This window comes from Ursus maritimus, unplaced genomic scaffold (genome assembly GCF_017311325.1).
Source record: "Ursus maritimus isolate PB19 unplaced genomic scaffold, ASM1731132v1 scaffold_22, whole genome shotgun sequence".
Lineage (NCBI taxonomy): Eukaryota > Metazoa > Chordata > Mammalia > Carnivora > Ursidae > Ursus > Ursus maritimus.
This window is the reverse complement of record NW_024424675.1, coordinates 4,295,419-4,321,491: the sequence shown is the minus strand read 5'-3', so window position 1 is coordinate 4,321,491 and position 26,073 is coordinate 4,295,419. Positions and strand designations below refer to the sequence as shown.

Sequence of the window (26,073 nt, the reverse complement as noted above, 5' to 3'; positions counted from 1 at the left end):
TCCCTTATTGTGAGCTCTTCAGCAAAACTTCTCATGACAAATTATCACCAGGTTATTCGTTTTTTCCCTTGTGTTGCCATTTACAGAAATAGCTTTATTCTTTCTAGGTGCCTACATCACGTGGATTATGTACAATACACAGCCGTGTCTCACTGCACACCTCCTAGCCTTGCATCCTTCTGAAACCTGTTTGGAATTGGCAATGTTTCTGCATGGATCCTGATGTGTACTGACTCTTAAAGGAGAGATGACTATCACTGTTAACAGCTACAAGGTCCCATTTATAATCCTCATTCTTGAATCTTCTTTCCTCTGTTTCTAAGATGATTGCGTTATCCTCATTTTTTCCTACTTCTTTATTAGAGGCTTGGCATTCCTTCACTGGACCCAGTTTTACTACTGGGGCAACCCACAAAGTTCTGGTGCCTGTCTTTTCGTGCTCTCACTTTTTTTTCTCCATTAGAAATTCATCGACTCCACTTATTAATATGGAGATTGTCAGCTCCATAAGGTCAAGGACTTGGTCTGCCTTGTAACTCTTGTATTTATTCACTCTCTCACTTGTTTATTCATTTATTCAAAAATATTTATTATGTGACAGACACTGTTCTATTCACTGGGGACACAGCAGTGAATAATGAAATTCCTTATATCATTGAGCTTATAATTTATTGGAGGTTTGAGAGAATAAATAGTATAAATACATAAAATATATATTAGGTAGTTAAAGTGCTAAGGTGAAAAATAGAGTAAAGAAAAGCAATAGGACTCCTTCTGAGGGGGAGAAGTCCTCCAATTTTAGATCACATGACCAGGGAGGGCTTCAAGGAGAAGATGACACTTCAGTAAAAGCTTGACAGGAGTGAGGGAATGAACCTCATGTTATGAGGCCATCTGATGGAAGAGCATTCCAGGCCAAGGAACAGCAAACACCCAGCCCACCCAGCCCTGTGGTGGGAGTGGAACTGCTATGGTTAAGAGATAGTAAGCAAGCCACAGAGGCTGGAGCTGAGTGAGCAAGAAAAAGACCAGAAGGCAATAATGTTGGGCAGGTAATAAGAAGGGCCTTAAAGGATTCTGATTTCTGCTCTGAGCAAGATAAAAGCCTTCTGGGGGGTTTAGGGAAGTGGGAGATCTGATCTCACCTTACATTTTAAAGGTATGTTCTGGTGGTTGTGTTGGGAAAATTGCAAAAAGTAAGCATTATGGAAAACAGTTAGGGAATTGGTGAATGATCCAGGCAAGAGATGATGATAGCTTGGATCAGAATGGTGGCAGAAGTGGTGAGAAGTGGTAGGTTTTTGGATATAGTTTGAAGGTAGACAGGATTTGTTGAGGATTACTAATGAAGTGAGAGAGAAAAAGAGGCATCAAGGTTGATGCCATGGTTTATGCCTGGCAATTGGAAGGTTGGGGCCACCTTTCCCTGAAGTGGAGAAGACCAAAAGGGAGGGTCACTAGTTCAATTTTAAACATGCTAAGTTTGAGATGCCTATTAGATATTGGTGTTGATGTATGGGGGTGGCAGCAGATAGATCAGGCTGGAAGTCAAGGGAGATGCTCCGGCTGGAGATTCATAACAGTTATTTATAGATGGTGTCAACAGCCATGAGACTGGATGATCAGATGAGCAAGAAAAGAGGTTCAAGGACTAATCCTGCGGCCCTCCAATATTTAGAGGCTGGAGACATGAGGAAGAATTAGCAAAGACTGAGGAGGAGCTGCCGGAGATGGTGGAGAGAAACTTCCAGTGAGATGGTGGAGAGAAACCTCCACTGTACCTGGCACATGGTTGCAATGCAAATACTGGCTGAATGGGTGAAATTAATTGTTATTTTAAATGTTTTAAATTATTTAATAAATGCAGATCTGCAGCATAGGTCTTTTAACTTGTATCAAAGACTATTTGTTTGTGGAATACCTTTTCTGTGGTTGGCACTGGGAGAGGGGCTGGGTATACAATGGTATATGGAAGACTAGCTCTGCCCAAAGGAGTGGACGCAAGGTGCTGATGTAAGAAATCTATGAACTAACATCCCTCAACAAAGACATAAAAATCCCTTACAAATTTCTGGCAAATTAAATACAGCACTATATACAAAAGACAATGTATCTTGATCAAGTGGTATTTTGCATAAAAACCAAGGCTGGTTTAACAATCATAGATCCATTAATGCGATTTACTACTTTCATAAAATAAAGAAGAAAAAAATCTATGACCTTCTAGATAGATACAGAAAAAGCATAAAATTACACTCTCATTCATGATTTAAAAAAATTCCCAGCAAACTGGGAATAGAAGAGAACTTCCTCAATTTGATAAACTCTTAAAGAAAAAAAAATTGTAACATAATTAATGGTGAAGTATTAAGTGTTTTCCACCTAAGATCTGAAAAGGCAAGGATGTCTATGTCACCTTTTCTATTCAACATTTTTGAAGATCTTAGTCATTACAACAAAGAAAATAAGAGAAAGAAAAGAACAAAGAAAGGAACATAAAGATTAGAAACAAGTAAAGTCATTTTTATTTACAGATAACATCATTATATACATGAGAAATCCAAAGGAATTTAACTAGAACTAACTGGATTTTGAAGGGTCACAGGATACAACATACCCTCCAAATCAATTATACTTCTGAATGTTAGCCTCCAAAAATTGGAAAATGACATTTACAAATACTGTTCATAGTAGCATCAAAAACATCAAATACCTAGGAATAAATCTGACAAAAGGTACACACACACACACACACACACACACACACACACACACATACCCAAACATTGCTGAGGTAAATTAGAGACAACCTAAAAAATGGAAAGATGTACAATGTTCATGGATTGAAGTTTCCATGTGTCAAGGTATCAAGTCTGCTGAAATGGAGCAATAGATTCAGCACAACCAAATCAAAATTCTACCAAGCTGTTTTTATAGATATAAATAAATTCATTCTAAATTTATATTAAAATGAAAAAACTTAAGTTAGCCAAGACAGTAAGATTTATATTACCTAATTTTGAGGCATACTATAAAACTTTAATATTTAATATATCATAATGTTGGTACCAGATAGACAAATATATCTATTTGATATAGCTATTTGATATATATAGCAGAACAGAATACAGGGCTCAAGAATAGATCCAAGTGATTTGTAATAAAGCAGCACATCAGTTTTATAGGAAAAGGAAAGTCTGTTTCAAAAAAGGTACTGAAACAAACAGGTGGCCATTTTTAAAAGTGAACCTTGGCTTCTACCTCATATTACACATGAAAATTTAGATGGATTATAGATCAAAATAGTAAAGCTAGAACCACAAGGTTTCCAGAAGAAAACATGAGAAAATCTTCACAATTTGGGATTAGGCAAAGGTTTCTTAGGGTATAAAAGGCACCAATCATAAAAGAAAAAAAATTAGTGGGACTTAATAAAAATGTAAAACATTCTGTTCATAATGAAAGTGAAAAGTCAAGTCACATATATTCACCAAACTGGACATATCCTCAATGTCCATCAATAGGAGAATGAATGAAAAGATTGTGGTACATTCAACCAACAGAAAATTCCACAGTTAATGAGATGAACAAACCACAACTACATGTAACATCATGGGAATGACCCAAATATTATGCTGAGTGAAAGAAACAAACACAAAGAAGTTCACACTATGTAGTTCCATTCACAGATAGTTCAAAAGCAGGTAAAACTAATCAATAGTGAAAAACATCAGAACAGTGGCCAACTTTTCAGGGGATTAGTGATTGTGAGGGAGTGTAGGGAGATTTCTGGCAGCTGGCAATAACCTATGTTTACATCTGGGAAGCATTAAATCATTTGCTTTGAAAACATCGTCAAGCTGTACACTTAAATTTATGCCCTTTTCTTGATTAATGTTATGTTAAAAATATTTAAAAAAATAAGACTACAGAAGATTTGAACAATGCAACAAACTCATCCTGATGGATACATACAAAATATTTCACCCAACGATTGTAGAACACATTCTTTTCAAGCATGCATAGAATATTTTAAAAAAATAGACCATATTCTAGGCCAAGGATCTACAAATAGAGCCTATGGGGTCTGATTCCAAGCCTGGTGCCTTTTGTGTATGGCTTGTAAGCTGAGAATGTTTTTCACCTTTTTAAATGGTTGAAAAAAATATTTTGTGACATGTAATAATGATACAAAATTCAAAATTAGTCAAAAAATAGAGTATTACTGGAACAGAGCCACAATCCTTCACTTACATATTGCTTCTACCTGTTTTCACACAGAAAAGAGCTGAGTAGCTGTGACAGACACTGTGTGGGCCACAAAGCCTAAGATTCACTACCTGGTCCTTTACAGAAAAAGTTTGCTAAGCCCTAGTCTAGGTCATAAAGCAAGTCTCTGAAAATTTCAAGGAGTTGAAATTATACAATCCTTATTCTGTGCCCAAAGAGCTATTAAGTTAAAAATCTACAACAAGAGGATAACTAGCACAGATCTCTATGTTTAGAAATTAAGAAACATACTTCTAAATAACTTCTAAATAACAAAAATACTTACCAAAAAATATGTTAAGCTAAATAGTCATGAAAAGAGTAGATATTAGATGTTGAAGTGGTACTGAGAGGGAATATGTGGGATTAAATGCTCTTATTAGCAAGGAATAAAAGCCACAACTTAATGAGACAGACATCAACCTTGAGAAATATTTAAAATCCAAAAGAATAAAATAAACTCAGAAGAAACCAGAAGGGAAGAAATAGTGAAAACAAAAGTAGGCTTTAATGAAATAGAAACAACCACACAATAGAGACAATAACAAAGATCAAAAGTTGGTTCTTTAGAGAAAGGCTAATACAATTAATAATCAGAACCTTAACTCAGCATTTCATCCCTGTTGAGCACATGTGTTCACAAAAAACTAAAGACCCTGGACGACTCATAGCTGCCCTCCCCTAGCATGATGACCAGAGCCTAAGATTTCCTCACCAGTTGCAAGTTAGGAGGTGCATGTGGATCCCCTATCACTAAAGGAAACACATCTGAGAGAGGAAGCACAAACCTAGAAAGTGGAGCCCAAATGGTTTTCTCCTTATCAGGCCTGGGTCCAGGCCAGGACACTGTCACACCCAGGTTCTCTCGGCCAGATAGTATGAAAGCAGAGAAAGTTCTTTGCAGAGGAGGGACGGCACTGAAGTTCATGCTGCAACACTGCTTAGTGTGCCAGCACGAGGAGGCGTCCAGCTGCGGGAGCCAGGACAGAGGAGAGTCCTTGGGACACAGAAAGTGAGATGAGTCCACAGTCTTTCATGGTTCATTCCCCCTTCTGTGGACTCTGGGAAACAAACTGAGGGCTTCAGAGGGGAGGGGGGTGGGGGATTGGGACAGGCCGGTGATGGGTATTAAGGAGGGCACGTATTGCATGGAGCACTGGGTGTTATACGCAAACAATGAATCATGGAACACTACATCAGAAACTAAGGATATACTGTATGGTGACTAACATAACATAATAAAAAATTATTATTAAAAAAAAGAAGTGAGATGAAATCTCCACTTGATTTGTGGGGATTAATCTTTCACAGATTCAGTCAAGATACCTTGATGTTCCAAAGCAAGGTAACAAACAACTGAGCTCTGTTCACCTTCCTCATGGATAACAACCTCCAGCTTCCAGAACCGGAACACTGCCATGTACAGGTCTACTGAGAACCAGGCCACACTGAAAGCAATAAATGCAGAGTACGGGTGGCTTGAGTTACACAGTTTGGTCAGTTATGCATCCCATTTGAAAAACCGGGGGCATGTGTTCATAACAAAGATATGGCTAGGATTTCTGCACCCAGCTTATTGGCACTACCTTTATAATGCAAGAGGTGGGTGACAGCACAGAGACCCAGCATTCAAGTTTCTGCTGGACTCCACATGTATGCCTATAAAGTGTACACAGGATAGGTACATACAGAGCCACACGAATGTAATCAGCCTTCATTTATAAGCATCCACATACTTAGGTGAAGGTGAAAATGAACTCCTTTCTACTCTTACAGAGGTTGAGACTCCTGGGATTCAAATTCTGCACTTGGTTTGGCTGCCAAGAAACCAAGTTTCCTTGGTAACTTACTACACTTACATATGTGGATGTATCTGGAGCCCAGGAGAGGTGTGGTATGCCCTCCTCCCCTTACAGAGTGGCTGGAAACATTCAAATGCTTTATTAATCTCTAAAGTGGGTTGCAAATAGTACTGTCTAAATGACAGCAGGTAGAAAAACCATACAATATTTAGATAAGGGTAAAAACTTTAAGAGAAATATAAGGTACGCTTCTTCTGAGAAAGAGAATGTTTATTTCCATCAGTTTCAATCTTTATATTGTCTAGATATATTCTCTAAGTAACAGAAGATCATTTTGGGGAAAAATAGATAATTAAAGGACTCTAAAGTTTTGCCTGAAAATTTTGAAGATTACACAGAATCTTTCTAGGTCAAAAGGGAAGAGATTTCAGATTTTATCAGTTTAATAGTTATGTATTTGCCCACTTTCATCAAAGCCCCAATAAGGGCTGCAGAGGAAAACAGAGGTAAATATGTCACACCGCTTACGCATAAGCAGTTTGCAGGGGAGATAAAAATATGTATTCAAGAAGGCAAAAAAAAAAAAAAAAAAAAAAAAAAAAAAAAGGAAAAGAAAGAGGGAAAGGAAAAGGAAAAAAAGCCTGAACCTTTAGTTCAGGTACAGATATAAGAGGAGAATCCTTATATTACTCCAGAGAGGCTTGACTCTAGTTACTCTAGAGCCAGAACTGCTTTCAGTATGGGATTCTCCATCAAGAAATGATCTGTACAAGACCTATGGAAACACAGAGCACGTGAGAGTGCTTAGAATTTAACACATTTTATTTTTACAAAATTTTAATAAAGTTTTCAGTCTAGGGACTCCTCAGCCTCTCTGGCAAATAACATAACTGCTATTGTTTGTTTGTTTTTTTCCAGTGGGAAATTTATTGTACTTCAATGCAAGTTTTTAATTTTTAATTTATCTGGCACTCATTTTGACATCTCAAGCATAACTTTATGGGTGCAAATATACTCTTTCAGTTCTTAAGTTCACACTATGGGATTGTGAACTTTCCAGAGGGGGAAACTATAGCAGGTCCTGGAATCCTAGATGGCAGAGGCAGAAGAGCCCTTAAAGATCACCTGTTCTGACCTTCTTATGCACAGACGTGGAAAGGGGATGGCATGGCAGTGTCCTCTGGGAATGCACAACTCCACAAGGTCACCAGTGAGGTGATGCTTGCTGAGGAGGGGCCAGCTGGAAAACAGCTCATTGGACTTGGGCTAGTTTCTTGAAAGATAAGTGAAAACACACTTAAACTCTATTTTGCAGAGCCTGGGGTAGACACAGAAAAAGAATTTCCAAATAGGGAGAAAGTTCCCTTAGGGAACAACCATAGCATCTCCATGAATGTCTTTTAAAGTAGGCTGATGGATTAACTGGGTCTATAAGGGATTCTCCTTTGACACCTTTGGACTAGAATTCTTAGTAACTGAGATGAAAGTAATATACATAATTGAACTATTTTGGAATTAATCAAGAGGTTATATTAAAACAGAATAACAAATGAATCATAGAACAAGGGGTTAAAGAACCCAGGAATATTTGATTTTTGATGATGAGCACAATGGTTGTGGCTCCTTTTACTAAGCTCCCTCTGCTGGGCCAGGTTCGGAGCTCAGAGATCACAGGCAAATAAGTAATGCCCACAATTCCTTGAGGCTGACACTTAATCTATTTTACAGAGAAGAACGTGGTTAGACTGCCTGCCTTTCTAAGCTTATCAAGGTCAGAGTCTTCACTTGGAGCCATGGAAGCTCTCAGCTTCCCCAGCCTTCCTCTTTGCACCCCCTCCCCCTACTCTGGCCACAGCAGACATCTTTCCTCATTCTTATGAAGCTCATGCCTCTGTAAGGACTTTGCTCTTGCTGTCCTCTTTGCTTGATGCTCCTTGAGGGGTGCCTCTCCTGCTCCATTTGGGGGTCACCTCCTGGGGAGCTAAAGCATCACCCCTGGGGGAGCTTTCTCTGCCCACCTATAGTGTCCCTCTTCATCCCTGATCATTTTCCTTTCTCTGAAGTCAGCTTTGTCTGGTATTGATATAGCCAGTCCAGCTTTCTACTAATTCGTGTTAGTGTGGGATATCTTTCTCCATCCCTTTACTTTTAATCTGTGCCTTTATAATTTAAAGTAGGTTTCTTGTAGACAACATACAGTTGGGTTTGCTTTCTTTTTTAATCCACTGACAGTCTTTTTTCTTTTAATTGGTGTATTTGGACTGTTGACATGTAAAGTGAGGATTGATATAGTTAGATTACTATCCACCAGGTCTGTTAGTGTATTTCACTTGTTCCTCTTGTCATTTCCTATCCTTTTTCTGTCTTCTCTGATTTTTTTTTTTTTTTTTTTTTTGAGAGAGAGAGTGTGTATGCCAGCAGGAGAGGCGGGGGGCGGGGGGAGAGGATGAGAGGGGAGAGAGAATCTTAAGTAGGCTCTGAACCCAGCAAACAGCCTGACGTGGGGCTCGATCTCACAACCCTGAGATCATGACTTGAGCTGAAACCAAAAGTCGGACACTTAACAGACCAGGCCACCCAGGCTCCCCATGCCTTCTCTGATTTTAATTGAACATTTTATATAATTCCAATTTTTCTCTTTTCTTAGCATATCCATGATAGCTTTTTATTTTTTTTTTCACTTTTTTTGCTGATTGTTCTTGCGTTTGACATAGACATTTGTAACTAATTCAAGTCCTCTTTCAAATAGCACTATTCTGCTCCACAGGTAGTACAAATACCTTATAACAGAGTATTGCCAATTCTTTCCTTCCATCCTCGTAACATTGCTGTCATTCATTACTTATCCAATCACTGAATACATGGTTGCTATTATTATTTAGAACAAACTATTATCTGCTAGATCAATTAGGAATTAGAAAAACAAAAGATTTCACTTACCTACATTTATTTCTTCTCTAAAGCTCTTCCTTTTAAAAGTAGATCTGTATTTCTGATCTATATCATTTTCCTTCTCTTTGATGAATTTATTTTAACATTTCTTGCAAGGCAGGTCGACTGCCCACAGATTTCCTAAGCTTTGTTTGTCTGTAAAATCCTTTTTTTTTTCTTAAGATTTTATTTATTTATTTGACAGAGAGACAGCCAGCGAGAGAGGGAACACAAGCAGGGGGAGTGGGAGAGGAAGAAGCAGGCTCATAGCGGAGGAGCCTGATGTGGGGCTCGATCCCATAACGCCGGGATCACGCCCTGAGCCGAAGGCAGACGCTTAACCGCTGTGCCACCCAGGCACCCCATGTCTGTAAAATCCTTATTTTTTCTTTCCCTTTTGAAGGATACAGAATACTATGTTGGTGGGTTTCTTTCAACACTTCATTTTCATCCACTTGCTTCTCGCTTTTATGATTTCTGAAGAGGAGTCTACTGTATTACTTACCCATGCTCCTCTATAGTTATTTTTAAACTCTGGTTTCTTTCAAGATTTTCCCTTTATTTTTGATTTTTGGTATGTCTTAGTCTGTTTGGGCCGCTATAACATGTCATACACTGGGTAGCTTGTAACAACAGAAATTTATTTCTCACAGTTCTGGAGGCTGGAAAGTCCAAGACTAAGATGTCAGGAGACCTGGTGTCTGGTGAGGGCCTGCTTCCTGGTTCATAGATGGCTGTCTCTATGTCCTCACATGGAGGAAGTGGTAAGGGAGTGCTCTGGGGTCTCTTTTGTAACTAATTCCATTCCTAAGGGCTTTACCCTGACGACCTAATCACCTCCCAAAGGCCCTATCTCCAAATACCATCACCTTGGGGGTTAGGTTTCAAACAATGAATTCCGGGGGCAGGGGCACAAACATTCAGTTTCTAAAACATAGTTTGAATATGATATATCTAGCTATAGATATCTTAGTATTTATCCTACTTGGTATTTTCTATGCTTCCTGGAGTTGTGGTTTAGTATCTGTCATTAATTTGAAAAATTCTCATGTATATTAAAAATATATTATATATTTAATTATAATTTCAAATAGTTCTTCTGTTCCTTTCTTTTCCTCTTGGTATTCCCATGAGGTGTATATTAGATCTTTTACCTTTGTCCCACAGGTCTTAAATGTTTTATTCAGGCCTTTTTTTTTTTTTTAAGATTTTATTTATTTGAGAGAGAGAAAGAGAGAGAGAGAGAGAGAGAGAGAGAGACAGCGAGAGAAAGCATGAGCAGGGTGGGGGTGATAGTGGGGAGAGGGAGAAGCAGGTTCCCCGCTGACCAGGGATCCCTACGTGGGGCTTGATCCCAGGACCTTGGGATCATGACCTGAGCCTAAGGCAGACACTAACCAACTGAGCCACTCAGGTGCCCCTGTTCAGGTTTTTTCATCATTTTTTCCTTTTGCATTTCAGTTCCAAGGTTTCTACTGACTTATCTTCAAGCTCACAACTCCTTTCCTCAGTTGTCCAGTTGATTAATGAGCCCATCACAGGCATTTTCATTTCTGTTACAGTGTTTTTTATTTCTAGCATTTCCTTTTAATTCTTTCTTGGAGTCTGCATCTCTCTGCTACATTAAGTTATCTCTTCTTGCATGCTGTCCACCTTTTCTATTATAACTCTGAACATATTAATCATAATTATTTTAAACTCCTGCTCTGATAATTTCAAAATCTCTGCCAAATCTGAGTCTGATTCTGATGCTTGTTTTGTCTCTTCAAACTGGCTTTTTTTTTTTTTGACTTTTAGTATGCCTTGTAGTTTTTTGTTAAAAGCTGAACATAATATACCATGTAAAAGGAACTGAAATAAATAGGTCTTTAGTGTGAGGCTTTATGTGTGTCTCTCTTGGAGTCAGGTTCTGCCTATTGTCTGCTGAAGCTGTCGAAGATCATGACAAAGGCTAAAATCTCCTTGGATGCCTGTGTTTTTGTCTCCCCTATTGTCTCTCCTAAATAAGGTCTTAGATGTGAGGTTCTTTCAGTTGTTACTATACAAAAGTCCTTTTGATGTTGTGATAAGGTGTGGGGGAGAAGTGTTCCACAGACTTATAATCAGGTCTCAGTCTTTCAATGAGCCTGGGTCTCTGGGCTATGACCTTCACAAGTGCTTCTCAGATTTGTTTTGTTTTTCTGTTCCCCACTTCCTCCTTAGGTGAGATAGCAAAGCTAGAGGGAACTTGAGTTTGGTGCTTCCTTTCCCCCAGGTTGGCTAGGTTCTGGTAAAACCCCAGTAGGTAAGGGCTCTGGTAAAACACTCCTCTTCAGGACAGGCTTGGTTAAGAAGAACAGAACGCTCCAGGTGTATTTCAAAATGGCTTCCTTCCCCTCCCTCTGCTGAAGTACGAGGGTTTTTTCCCCCCTCCAATCCTCACTGTGAGAAAGTGGTAGGGCTCCTAGAGAGAAAACACACAGAAGTGTGGGGGTCTCCCAAAGACCAGGCCCCTCTTGACTCTAACTTGCAAATTTGTGTACAGGTAGCCTCCAGCAATTGGTCAACTACAGTTGACATTTTCCTACCCTGTTATTGGTTCCCCAGGGATTTCTGTTCCCGGGCTTCTGCTATGGCAAGTTATGATTCTGTGTATCTGCCTGTCTCTCCAACTTGGGGGCAATGATTTTCCTTGTGACTTTAATTCTCTGATGGGTCAAAGAAGAGCTGCTGATTTTCAGTTTGTTGAGCTTTCTTCATGTTGTTACGATGGGGGTGATGACTTCCAAGCTCCCTAGATGCTGGACTGGAAACTAGAATCCCCCCTACCTGAACTAAAGCTGCTTCCTTCTTGCCCATCCTGTCACTCTGTTTAATTTTCTTTATAACACCAAAGCTCCTATCTGAAAGTCTCTAGTTGAACCATTTACTTACTTATTTATTGGCTCTCTCCCTTACTAAAACTGGGATTCCAGGAGCATGAGACCACCAGCCCTTGACACTGTGTCTGGCATGAAGCAGCCTCAACAGATACATTGCCTGAATGAGTGAGAAGAAGCCTCCAGCTCCTGAGGCTCTGACCACTGGACATTAACCAAATCGGCTGACCCCCTGCACATTTCTAGAACACGATCTGTTGTGACTGTCTTTTTGCTTCATGGAGGTGCCCAAAAGGCCAGGATGAAAGGGTGACAGTGTGGTCCTAGGGTCCTGAGCAGGCTTCTGGTGCTATCCCTCTTCTTCCATTTGGTGGGTTTGAGAAAAAGCTTCACAGTCAAAACACAGAGATGTAAAAACTGCAAAGATTGACTAAACCTATCTTGAGATCAGCACCTAGAGCACAGAGGAATAGTCACACTTGAGGAGACTCAGACAAGAGCAAATAAGGATGAAACTGTTAGTTTTACTAATTATGAAAAATAATGAGTGTCTTCCCCCTTATGACAGTACTCTTGGGGTGGGGGGAGAGTGGGCATCTTAATTCCAAAGAGGAAAATCAAGGAGATATTCAGTCTAAAACTATTCAGAGTTGCCTACTCCAGGCAACAATGACAACCAACAAAAAGAAAATAAGAAAGAATAGCCCCTTCCTCCTATTTTTGGCAACACCACACTTAAGACAATCAAAACCCATTCCTTAAAACAATAAGTACACTTCTTCCTATGACTAACGCTAGAAGCAGCCCATAATCAGTGAGATGCAGCTGTGATGGAAGTATGCACGAAGAAAACCTGACAACAAAACCCCCAAACAACAAACAACAAACTAATAGATTTCAAGGAGTGTACAGAAAATACACCTTCAGGAGAAATTCTTGAATTCTGGGGGCACTGGGCGTTGTTTCTTCTCACAGAGGAGTTCTGTGTACTTCTGACACCCTGACAGAACAATCAGGAGAACACACCCGGTCTCTTGGCCAGGAGGCCCTTCCTACTGAGGCAGCTCAGAGGTAGAGGATGAGAACAGTCTTGGTTTCTGACACAAAGCGGGCTCTACCGTTTGCCACACAGCGTACATTTACACAGGCTGGGTCTGGCTGCCGAGGGAGGAAGGATAAGGCAAAGGATAGAAAGATGTATATATCAAAGGAAAACTGAAAAAAAGGAAAAACAATGTCAACTTTTGAGGTAAATCAATGGAGAAAGAATTCTCAATAGCCAAATTGTTGTAAAGGATAAAACAGGAGCTAGGAGTTAATAATAGGCTATAGATTTTTTCCATCTGTATTGGGGCTTATCTTATAAATAAATGTTCTTTATTATTTTTTGTCAACTGCTTGTGGGTGACTCAGAGAGTCTTTCAAAAACTGGACAAAAGAAATAATATAAATCCCTTGTATCCAGGGAATTCCTCTAATTAGGAGTGGCAATGAATTAGAAATTTGTTTTTGATATAACATCTGCAAGTGACAGCTGCCTTTCACAAAGTTCTCAATGTCATTCCTTTACTAAAAAAACTCCAGTAACAATAATAATAAATTCCTAAAACAATATATCATGATAATAGATTTAATAACATATTTCTGGGATGCCTGGCTGGCTTAGTCAGCAGAGCATGCGATGTTTGATCTTGGGGCTGTAAGTTCAAGCCCCATGTAGGATGTAGAGATTACTTAAAAAAATAAAATCTTAAAAAAAAAAGTCTTTTAGTAAATTCTGGTTATTCAGCATTCTCAATTACCTTTTAGAATAAATGATTCTTCACATATTCAGAAGTTTATAACTTACTTTCCCTGAGAACTTCCCAGAATATTTTAAAGGATATGCTTTAATCTCAAAAAGGTTATTTGGTTGAGGTTGAGATAAATATTTAAGAAAATTGCATAGATGAAATAAAAAGAAATTTCCATAACCATGTTGCAGTCAAACATACTCCATATATAATGAAGCCACATTAGTAAAAGATTTCCTTTCAAACAGAGATGCCAATACTGGTTACCCTTCACCTTACATGTGCAAATGCTTTTGTGATTTCTGGTGCATCAACCTTAACCAGCATTTCTGGGCACTGGCTCCAGGTGAAGGTCCTGGGCTAGCTGTCTTCCTGAAGAGCAATGTGAGCATGTGAGCATAGAGCGCACACACACACACACGCATACGCTCTGAGTATGTAGCTGCTGAGCCTACAAGGGAGACAAATACCACCTTGACAGCAACCTGGTAAGTTGGGGCAGCTTAGGGAAAGGATGGGTGTATAGGAAGGGAAGGATCAAACAGGGCCCATTGTCTTAAAGGGGCACTTAGAATCCCTGCAAAGGACTGCAGAGAATACTTGGTCCCCAAACGGAATGCTACACCTGAGGAAATAAAAGTCCAAAGAAATTAAGAGACCTTCCCAAGACCCGCACCCACTTGTGGCAGCACAGAAACTGGAACTCTGGGGTCTTGTCCTCTATCCTGGCATTCTTTCCTGCCTGTACTTCTCAGAAATGGCTGAATCATCCATTTTTCTCCCCTGCCCATATCCACCAGGTCCAAGTAAGGAGAGTCTGCAGGACATTAACATGTCTTTCACTTATAAAACTGACATTCTGGTTGAGGTGATAAGGAGAACTCTTAGCTTCCCCAAAGGTTTCTCTTGTCCTAACTGCGCCCGGTCAAGGCTGCTCCAGCACGACTGCCCTCTGGCCAGACAGTCACTAGCCAGGTGCTAATGTGCCTAGAGATAAACATGACAGAACATTAAACCTACCTTCACAAATTCATAAAAGCAAATGTTTTGAACACCAAAATTGTTTTTAGTTGCTGAAAAAAGAAAAGCAACACGGTTTCTTACTGCAATATGGAAGCTTTATGAACCCCTTTTCTGCAGAACAAATTAGGCATTTAAATAAACTCTTTCAAGCACTCATGTTTGGCTCTATATGCAAGTCTTCCTCGACTACTGACTTAGTAATGAAAATAGAAATAAACCCCCCCCAGCAATCTGACAACAGCACATTTCTTTTCCATGACCAAAAACTACCATGTCAACATTTACAGAGATGAACTTACTTTGAAAGTGATTTCACAATGAAATCGTGTTGCTGAACACACTGATATTTATTTATTTATTTATTAAAAGTTCAATAAAAAGCTCAAGAAGTGAGCAGACCCTCTCAGACGCGAGGGTTTTCTGTGCTCATACAGCACACCCACACTTCTTCAACATACCATTTCGCAAATGCTGTGTATTATTAAAAGGAGGCAGATTCTGCCAGGCACATAATTTGTATATTTAAGGGAGGTGTATGGAATGAAAAAGCAAAATATGTTAAATTTCAAAGGACTTGGAAGCAATGCTGCCTGTGAGCTTGTATTACAAATAGCCCTACATTATTACATACGCTATTAATGAGGCTGAGTGAATGAAAGTACAATTTGAATATGCATGACTCTATCCAATGAGCAGGACTTTTGTGTACTGATGAGGTTTTTTTTTCCCCTCCTAAAAAAGGATTAAAATTATCCTTAGAGAAGTATGACTGCCCAGAGACCAGTAAAATAAATGTACTTAGACCAGAGTCATACTATATTCCAATGAAATATATAGGTGCTAAAAGAATGCCTTTGATTCTACCTACAATTTGTGAAACTTGTGCATAATCCTGTCCTCCTCCAAAGGAATATTCCTCAACTTCAAGCAGCTGCGTCAATACAATTTCTAAGCAAAAATAATCATTTTGGTGGAGATCCCTAAAAGTAGGCAAGGTTAAATAAATCTTTTGAGTACAAAGCCTTTACTTCCACACTGAGGAGCACTAGTTAAAAGACTGGGGAATGGGTAAATTATTGCACCAAATGGCTGAGAATTAATCTCTGCTGACTAGCTGTAATCTAACGAGGCGTCTGTGTCCCAGGGAGCCCGCAGCATGTCCCTGGCGGTATGTGCAGTGTGTCGAGTCTGCGTGGCACCCTTTGTCCTCGCTCACAGGCGGCCTTTCCCCTCATTGTCCATAATATCCTCATGCATCTGGGACGCGTGGAATGCATTCATACTAACAGACTTACCATTGTTTTCTCTCAGAAGCTTTGTTGAGCAAAGACTGCATCACGGTTACTGATAATTATATTGCTTAATTAATCAAGACAAAAAAAATTTGCAAATCATTGCCTGGTTGCCAAGCAGGGAGATAAAAAATGACAACAATACAAGCTGAAGCAATATAACAAAAGTAACAGCTATCTGATCAGAAATTCTTATATAATGAAGCTATTAATGCTAAATCGGTTAATGTTAACATTGCTCCAGGTGTCTCTACTTAGATGCAAACAAAAAGGCTAACATTATGGATATAAAAGGCCAAATGTTGCCATGGATTCTGTAACCTGATAGAGAGGACAGCCTTTTCATTTGATTAGGGAATGCAATTTAAATACCAGGGACTGAAGCCAAACAAACAGACTTTCCCTCCACAAGCCTCTTGCATTCACCCTGGGGTCAGTGGTTGGTGAACAAAAGGTCAGCCACACTTGCCCTGGAAATGTCTGGATTAATTTTATTACATTGTAATGGTTTGTACTTTAAATGTGGGGATAACACTAAATTTCCAGTTGGCCATTATTCTCTTCTTCCCTTTAGGCTTTTTGAATTGAAATATTAAGACAGCGATTTGCTCAATTCATCTTGTCAAAATTTATGACCAAATTTATAAAACTTACATATATTTTCTAAAGAAATTTTGAAAAGATATGTTAATACTTGTTTTCATGCGTTAAAACTGCAATGCCTTTTAAAAAATCATTTTTTAAGAAAGTTAAAAGTTTCACTTTTGACACTGTGAAGTGAATTGGAACACCTTTCATGTTCTTTATTTACTACAAAAAACAAAGGTGACATTTTTAGGATGGTAAGTGACATTTTAGAGGGCCATGTTTTAAATGAACTAATAAAGCCAGTTATTCCATACTAAATAATAAAGAACCACATTTTGCAGATTGGGAAGCTACAGGACACTAAATCCGTTGGTTGTCTAACATCAACATTTTCAATTTAATTCTTAAACTAGTGTTCTTCCTGGACAAACACAAATGTTATTAGCACTCAGAGCCACTTTCTTATACAAGAGTGAAAACTTTTTACACACACAAAGACATGAATCAAAGATAACACAAATATTTAGTATGAACAACTTGTGGCATCTTTTTACTCCCTGAATAGAAAAGAGGGTTCCCTTTATGTCAGGGTTCTCACCAGCCAGAGCGGGGCTATTCTGAATTCAGGAGGTGACCCACACTGTGTCTAGTCTGAGAAATGATTCATTATTTATTCTATTTTCATGGTGGCGACTGTAACTGAAAAATTACTAGCAATGGTAATAACAACAGCAACTAACACTCAGATGGCTTTTATTCTGAGCCAGCCACCGTTTGAAGCACCTTTCACTTCTTAGCTCATTTAATCTACATGACTTTAACACTTTCGATTATGCTATAAATCCCAGGAAGTCTCAGTTACTTATTATTTTAAAGCTCAAAAATAGTATTTAGAATGGTAACTTTTAGCTCCTTCAAGAGAACAATTTGGAATGAAAATGAAGATTACACTTAATACCAATCTAGAGCACAAAGTCATTTTCTTGAGGAGTGACTTAACTATGCTAAACGTTTAATTAAAAACTTAAAAGCAAACCCTGCTATTAATAATTCCAACACAAAAACAAGTCACTATATAAAGCACCGCTAAAATACCACTAAAGGCATGGCAAGGATCGAAACCGCAGCCAATTTAGTACACGGCACACAACCATTGGATTGTTCCAGCCGTTTCCATGATCAATACCAATTGACGTGGCTGCATTGATTCTGTGGCAAGGTGCTTCAATTGTTAAAAATCATCGCGTGGGCGGGCTGTGCTGCAGAGGCCTGGCCTGCTTCACGGCCATGCTCGCAATCCTTCAGGATTGACCCCCATTAGCAGCAGTCAGAGGCTCCGTGAGCAGCGCCTGTTTGTCACGCAAGGTCGAATTCTATACCCACAGCCATCCACAAAATACTAGATGTGACATGGGGTTCGTTCAACTCTTATTATTATTAATCAATGTGTCCCAAATTTAAAATTACCATTTTTTTAATTAAAAACATTTTAAATTAAAAACACTTAAAATACCATTAATGTCTTCACACTATAATTTACAAAGAGTCTAGTCATAACAATACAGAATTCTGTGCTCCTGAGGAAAGGTACTCTGAAAATCCCAATTCATACTGAATTCCCATATAGCATGTGGAATTCAGATATATGTGAGACAACCACCAGTTGGAAAAAAGTCCCCTTTAACATATTTACCTCATTGTTTTTCAAAAACAATGAATCATATGGCAAATGCTATATGAGTCAGAGTGGTAATGCGGTGAAAACGTACCTCGGGTTTCTTTGTGATCGCGATAAAGAACATGTGATTCTTCACTGGGTAAATAATGATTGAAACGTCTCCGAAGGCAGTCGGGATAATGCCCCTGCGGTAGTCCCTGGAGTGTTCAGACCAGACGATGTGGACCTCGTCATTCCCCAAGTGACGGAGCTGCAATGGCCAATTGGCTCTTTATTAATCAGAGTGATAACAGCAGTTTATGAGGGGTCGTGGCTTACAAATTGAATTATAATACTCAGAGGCAAAAATATTTCACTATCAAAAAAGGTACGACACCACTGCCTTCTAAGAGGATTTAAAAAACACAAACACATGGAAACACTGTTTACTTTCTAAGAAATACACTAGCACTGAGATGATGCATATAAGCATGGCAGGTACATTACTGCTAGAAGGGGACGAGACCTTTTCAAGGATTGTTTTTAAATTGAATCTTACTCCTGTATTAAAGCCTTATGCTTTATATTGCTGAGCATGTCTCCAATTAACGACATGAGCCTTTTATTCCATATTACAATAGAGCTTCATAAGACTCTTAATTCAATGGTTATTAAGAAAAAATATGCGTATAAGAGACCAAAAGCTACTATAACACAATTTTTACCAAATGTATAAAAACTAGATTTGTGACAAAGCTTTAAGAAAAAGTACGTATAAAGTTACCTTTGTTTAAGAAACTAATAAGTATTACTTAAATTTAATAAGAACACTAGTAACTAGCATTCAGAGATTGCCTTACTATCCAGAAAGTATGTCCACACGTACTGTTTTGTTTAATCTTTCCACTAACTCTCTGAGGCAGATGACATCATCTTTGTGCTATCTGACAGAGAGGAGACGGGGCTCAGGAAAACAAAGGCACCACCTGACCAAGGTGTGCAAACAGCGAGGAGCAGAGCGGGCCTAGAAACCTGGGCTGGGTCCTCTAACTTAGTGCCATTTCTACTGCTCACGACTGTTGAAGTTGACACCAAAAGCCAGTTGTACTATCACAGCTCAAATAGTGTAACCCACTGTTTTTGCCATTTTATAGACAAAGATGCCATAAAGTCCAAAAACAAGTCAGAGACCCCCAGTGTCTCTGAGGAGGGCTTAGCATGTCTCCAAGGAAGGGACTCTTTGAGACTTCTTCCTAGGCCGAGCTCTTCAGCTGCAAGAACATCCTTGATGAAGGTCCTGTGTACCAACTGTATATCCTGGGCTGGAGAAAGCCCCACATGAAATCGTCTGATAAGCCTGAGAGTGTGACTAAAAGAAACTAGATTTTTAAAGATTAAAATGTTGGCCAAAATTGAAGTCCTACAACCATAAAGGCTGACTGGTGAAGGCCCTTTGAAACCTACTGAAAGTCTGAGGTCTGGTTCTCTCACGTGCTGCAGAAGAAGAATGCTATCTACCACCATGAAAAAGTATTTCTTGCTTCCTACTTATTAAATAGATGAACCCTAAAAATGACTAAATTCAGAGGCACTGTTAATAAAATAGTGATGCCGTGCCAAAGGTAATGTTGTAGTTCTGTATTAAAATACAAAAAAAAAAAAAAAAAGGATGCTCTGGCATACCACATATTTAAAACATGTTAGCACAAATAAAATTTTCTTTACAGACTATTTGACCACAAAAGAAAACTCTGAGGTGACCCCACCATGGCCTCCTTTCCATTTACAAGGTTACAAAGGAAGCTGGTTTGCTGCAATGCTTTCCTATTCTTCACTCTTCCATGCTTCTGGGAATGACTGTGTAAGTCAATTTTTTAAAAAGACTTACACCAGTACCATTGTACTACAGTGATACAGGTGCGATTGCAGGTAACCCCTATGGTGAAGGGCGCACGATTCAACAGTGTCTGAGCTTGGGCGCTGGGATAAATGCAACTGTAGGTGTTGAGCAAAAGTCACGATAATCCAGAACAATTTAACAGCATCTACAACTTTCTAAATGTAAAATTACCCAGTACGTCTTTCTTCTTCTTCTTCTCCTCTCACATAGAAAGGCTAAAAGGGTAGCAGGCAAAAGGTGTAGCCAAGCCATTACCACTCATAAATAGTTAAAAGAAAAAGAAAGACACCAAGTTCTCACATCAACACTGAACGTCTCTCTATATTCTTCTATTTCCACCTCTCTTTCTTTTCTCTTTCCTTTTGAATAAAACATGCCAGGCTCTCACAACACACTCCTGAAATTCAATCGTTTTGCAGTGAAAACATGGTAGTCGGCATTACCAGCAACACAATAAAGGCAGGTTTTCAAGGGAAATAGGAATTGTATCAAATTGAAACTTTGGTGGGGGGGACTTTAGCCCAGCAGAAGATTAACTGTGACAGTGGGGCTGCCCTCACCCTGTCAAGAGAGGCAAACTGCCAGGTAGTTTTGTTGTGCCCCTTGACATAATGCCAGCACAAAAGTCGCAATGGGAAGAGCACACCTACCAAGCACCCTTCAAATGTGGGTGTTTACCTAATGTCAGCACCCTAAAACCTGTGATGGCTCCTTTCAATCCAGAAGAAAAGTTGCTCAAGGCATTGGCTCCAAGGTAATACAGTGATTACTGAAATTTTGCAGTTACTCTCTCTTTTCTCAATTAGGTTCCTCAATTATATAATCCACGTAAGTCTCTTCTAATTCTGTTTGGACTGTGTTCTCAGAACCATAGCAAGGGAGAATAGTATCACACTGACAGACCCGTCCTCCCAGTGTGGCATTTCTGTAATTAAGGAAAAGCTATTTCTGTGTGGTAATGATACAGTATTCATCATCTCAAAGCTGCTTTCAACGTCATGTGCTCCAGATCTCTGGACAAGTCACAGTTTAAATGGCTAACTCACAAAACTAAGAGCTAAAGCCACAGGACCCACTGACTGGTAGATCTGGAGCAAAGAGCAAAAACGTGCCCTCTTCCGCCTCAGACAAGAACACAAGCCAGTGAAACAAGTAAAACTCACCTGGCCAAAATGTCCACTGTGTCAGAATAGAAAGGAATACTCTGGAAGCTTCAAAATGTTGCTCAATTTAGAGGGGATTTTATTACAGAGATGTCATTTCGGGAGTTCTAGAGAATTCTGAATAGAAGCCCCCCATCTGAAATCTACCGGTGAGTTTGTTGCATGCACACAAGTCAAGCCAGTATGACTCATGTATAATCTGGGAGAGACCGATGAATCTCGTTCTGGGATGGAGCTGTCATTCATGCCAGCTACTGCTTCAATTGCACAACAGGCCCCAGAATGTGCGGATGCTTAACAGGCTTGGAACAAATGCTCGCTTCTTCAGTCTTAAGAAATCAACCCCATGTCCTGCCACTTCTCGTCCTGACAGAGTTTCAAAGTCCCTCTGCCTGGGCCATTCTGCCTGCTGCTGCCAGGCGGCACGCACTGGTGACACTGGTCATGGTACACACCTAATAGGCTGACCTCCTTTCCCGACTAATTGCATTACATCGCCAGCTGGCTCCAGAAGGAGTCGTCTGTTTGATTGAAGAATTCCTGCTCCTCAGTAGGCCCGGCTGCTACTTTTACTAAGTAACAGTCAGGCCTGACATCCCCATTGTTCAGCTGACAGTGTGCCCATCCTAAAATCTAAGTTTTATTTGTAAATTAACCAAGAAACTTCCTGCCAGAACAGTGCTGCCTGGAGACTGATAATGTGGGCCTTTCATCCCTTTTCACTCGTACTGTATCACTGCCAATTTGTTTTTTATGCGGCTGGCCAGCCTGAGGCTATAAAAGCCTTGTAAGACATAAGTGCAATTATAGTCCTGGAGTCAAATGAATTGGACAAATCCAATAGCACAGCTCTGTCCCCACTCTGCAAACCCCTACAGCAGTTAGATTAGCTGTGAAAAATCTAATCTAGCTAGAGCTAACAAATTTCTGCAGTGAAGGATCAAGAGTTCAGTATGGGGTTGCAACCGGATTGTGGAATTGAAAAAGTGCCCCCATGACAGGGGCAGAAGAGAGCATGAATCACTTTAGAATTCTGCAGCTCATTTTTAAGCTGTTAGGGACAATTTAGTTAGAATAAGACAAGGAACTGTGGGCTGCTGTTACTGTGACTGATTTTTAGTCTGGCTGTGAGACATCCTGATAAAGAGAGTTTGTCACTAATGATGCTAAATCTCAGAGCTGCAAAAGGTATCAGCTGAATTTTGATTATTACAGTAGGGAATCTTTCAACCAGGCCAAGCCTTGCAACATTATTTATAGCAAGGCGTTTTATCAAGAAAACATGATGCCTTTTCGCAAAAGAAAAGAAAAAAAGAAGAGAAAAAGAAAGAGAGAGAAAAAATAAAAGAATCCTACCTAGGAAATAATTTTTTAAAATATTTTAAATAAACCTATTAACAAAATAGTTCTTAGTCATAAAAAAAGTCATAGAATATGGCAACACATTTGCAGATTAGCAGCAATTTACAAGGCACTGCAAATAAAAAGGATGTGGAAGCCTTGCCTAAGGTCTTGGTAATCTGAAACAGGGCAGAGTACCCCCTTCAATAAGAATGTTGCCACCAGGGTGGCCGTCAAAACTAAGACGTGGAGGCAGCTCCTCCATGGGCGAAGGAGGCAGCACATGGCCATCATGCTCTGCACATCGCAGACACTTAGTCACTGTGAAAGTTGTCTGTGATTGTGCTGCGACCCAAGTTCTAAGGTCTTATGCCATGAACACCATTGCCATGATATAGGTGATCTAGACGTCTGGGGCTGCAGTGATGATAAAGCAAAACTGCAGAGAAAAGAGATGAGGTGGTAACAGTGGGGCCCACTGACCAATATCAGTCACCTTCTAAAGGGTTAGGAGAAAAAAAGATTCAATTAGACCAGTGGGCAATGACGAGGGCTGACGTTAGAGATCTTACACCAGGCACCATGCTAAGCAGGTTCATGGGCATTATCCATTTACTTCACAACAACCCTGGGACATAGGCTGTTTTCAATCTTGTTTAGTAGATGGGGAAACTGAGGCATGGGCTAGAAACAGTTGAGCCCAAGTCTGCCTGTCTCCAGACCCTGGCTATAACCACCACAGTAGATCCTCCAATGGCAACCTTAGCTCCTGAATGAACTATTTGCCCACCCACTCAGGAGCTGTCTGCAGTTTTCTTGCATTCTTGTAGGAAGACAGTGGGTGTGAGGTAGGGATTCCAGACTCACTCTGCCACCCACGAGCAGGCTGGATGCAGTTGTTCCTTTCTTCTGGAAACTCAAGGAAGTGGGTCAGAGTTCTAGGCTTCCTTCCCAGACTAAGATTCCTCTAAGCACTAAGGTATTCCTCACCTCTAACAGAGGGTCGCCTAAGGTGAACATCTTGCAGGTTAGAAAGTTCAGGGCCATGTTCCTCTGGCGAGTTCCTCAGAAGTGGAGGAAGTTTCCTCTGAATTCTAGAGAAAACTGCTTCCATGGCCCAAGTTGGAAGAGAAACAAGGTCAGTGCCAAAGGTGGGACCCCTAGGCAGGAGCACACCTGCACTTGTCTTTTTCACAGATACTACCCAATCACCCCCAGCAAGCCCGGGAGATGCCTGCTTTCTCAGCAATCTGTCACTACAGGGTCTTTGCATCTTATGACCTTTGCCAACCTGAGAGGTCAACAATGTTATTTTCTGTCAGTTAACAGTCAGATGAGGGACAATCCAAAATTAACATTTAAGACCCTTCCTTTTCCTAAATCTTAATCTTAGAATTTAAGACTCAAATGATTGATTGCTTTTCATTTATTTCTTTGTCTAGTTTGTGCCAAGCTAGATATTTCAGATTAACTACAACTGTAGCTTGAGAAGAAATACAATGAAATTGCATCCAGAGGAAATCAGTCTTGGTGCATGTTATGCCAAGGCCTTTGATTTGGACTACGAGACCTACAAACCTACAAACCATGGTGACTAAGAATGGTCCTCAAAGAGGCTTCTTACCTTTTTGGTGAGTGAATCATCTGAGTCTGATGGCATCCGAGTCGAAACGTGGAAAATCACTTCCACAGTCGAGGTAGCATAGTAAGGGGCGGTCTGCCCCGTGCTGCCGTTGCGCTGAAGTCCGCCCATGAACCCACAGTGGGTTGACAGATCCACCTGATGCAGGTAACAAAAAGGAAAGAGTAAGGGTCAAGCTTAAACTGTCCTCATTCACCAAGCAGGAACGTCCTTTTTTTTTTTTTTTTTTAAGAAATCTAATTATTTTCATTTTTATAGCTTTCTGATAACAAACAAATATAATATTAAATTAGACAAAATTAAAACATTAAAGAAACATTCACAATGAAAGTGCTCCAAAATCCTCTCAGCCTAAGAAAGGCACCATCACAAATTTGGTGCATATTCCTCTAGCTTTTTTCCATCCTATACATATGAACATACGTATTCATGTGTGTATGAGTGTGTATTTATATGTATTTATGTACACACACACACACAAACACACACACACAGAGATTTTCCCTGTTGATGGATTTATGGGATTTTCTGCTTTCTCAAATAGTGTTGGTGTGATCAAACCACAAGGAGCATTCAAAGGAATGTTTTGGTAGGATGTTGTATCAAAGGGTACAGATGTTTTAAAATTTAACAGCCACTGCTAAACAATCTTTCAAAGGGGTTGTTCTGATTTACACCACTACTACAGGTCTGGGAGCTATCATTCTTTTTCAAGTTATGGTGTGAATGCTCACTTCTTAGTCAATGCCCAAGACCTCCCCCCTCTTTTTTTAAATTTAACTTTTCATGAACCAGTATTCTTTCAGTAAAGCACCTGTTGTAACACAATCGGGAAAAAAAAAAAAAGCAATAGAAGAATCTCTTCTGTGCCAAATACAATCAATATATACACTAATGTTCTTAGTTTTCTTAAAATTCCAGTTAAGAATGTGTGGTTAAAAAAGTATATTAGTCTCTCATCCATGGAACATAAGAACTAGGAAGATCGGTAGGAGAAGAAAGGGATAAAGAAAGGGGGGGTAATCAGAAGGGGTAATGAAGCATGAGAGACTACGGACTCTGAGAAACAAACTGGGGGCCTCAGAGGGGAGGTGGGTGGGGGAATGGGATAGGCTGGTGATGGGTAGTAAGGAGGGCACGTATTACATGGTGCACTGGGTGTTATACGCAACTAATGAATCATCGAACTTTACATCAAAAACCAGGGATGTGCTGTATGGTGACTAACATAATAAAAAGATATTATTATTTAAAAAAAGTATATTAGTTAAAATGATTAAGTATATTCTACAGTAAATAAGAAGTCACTTTATTAGTAAGGAGGACAATTTATTAGAGTACAGTAACTCTTTTAGACTAAAATCTACTTGACATTTTATAAAGTACATGGTCTTGACCTTGATGTAGGCTTCTCCTATTCCCATCTCCGTATTAGTTTTCTTGCTAACATTTAACTCTGAGTCAAGTCTTATTTATGCACCCGGAGAGTTTCCTACAGCACAGATAACCAAGAAACCAAAACAAAAGTAAGTAAAAGTAAAAAAACTATTTCAGATATACTGATTTCCATTATAACTACTCTGAGTTCTTTTAGATTCCGGAAATACATTTTCCTTTAGATTTATGTTCCTAGACACAGACGGGTGTGTGTGCAGGCATGTGTGTGTATAAATGCATATGTCAGTCAGAGTATCATTTAGCAGAGAAAAAGCAAATTCTTTCACTATCAGTCATCCTGGGATCTCCCTTAGGGAAATAGGTTGGCTGCCAAACCATTATGGCTACTCTATTCTATTTTCATGCCAATTTTTGAC

The 26,073-nt window shown here is 39.6% G+C and overlaps 1 protein-coding gene across 1 annotated transcript in view; it reads right to left on the bottom strand.

Annotated features, from left to right (window-relative positions):
- Positions 1-26,073, bottom strand: part of RALGAPA2 (Ral GTPase activating protein catalytic subunit alpha 2) — a 209,556-nt gene that overhangs the window by 84,309 nt on the left and 99,174 nt on the right. The window contains 2 exon segments of the mRNA XM_040637933.1: positions 18,326-18,484; positions 24,242-24,397. Of these exon segments, the coding sequence (XP_040493867.1) occupies positions 18,326-18,484; positions 24,242-24,397 (315 nt within the window).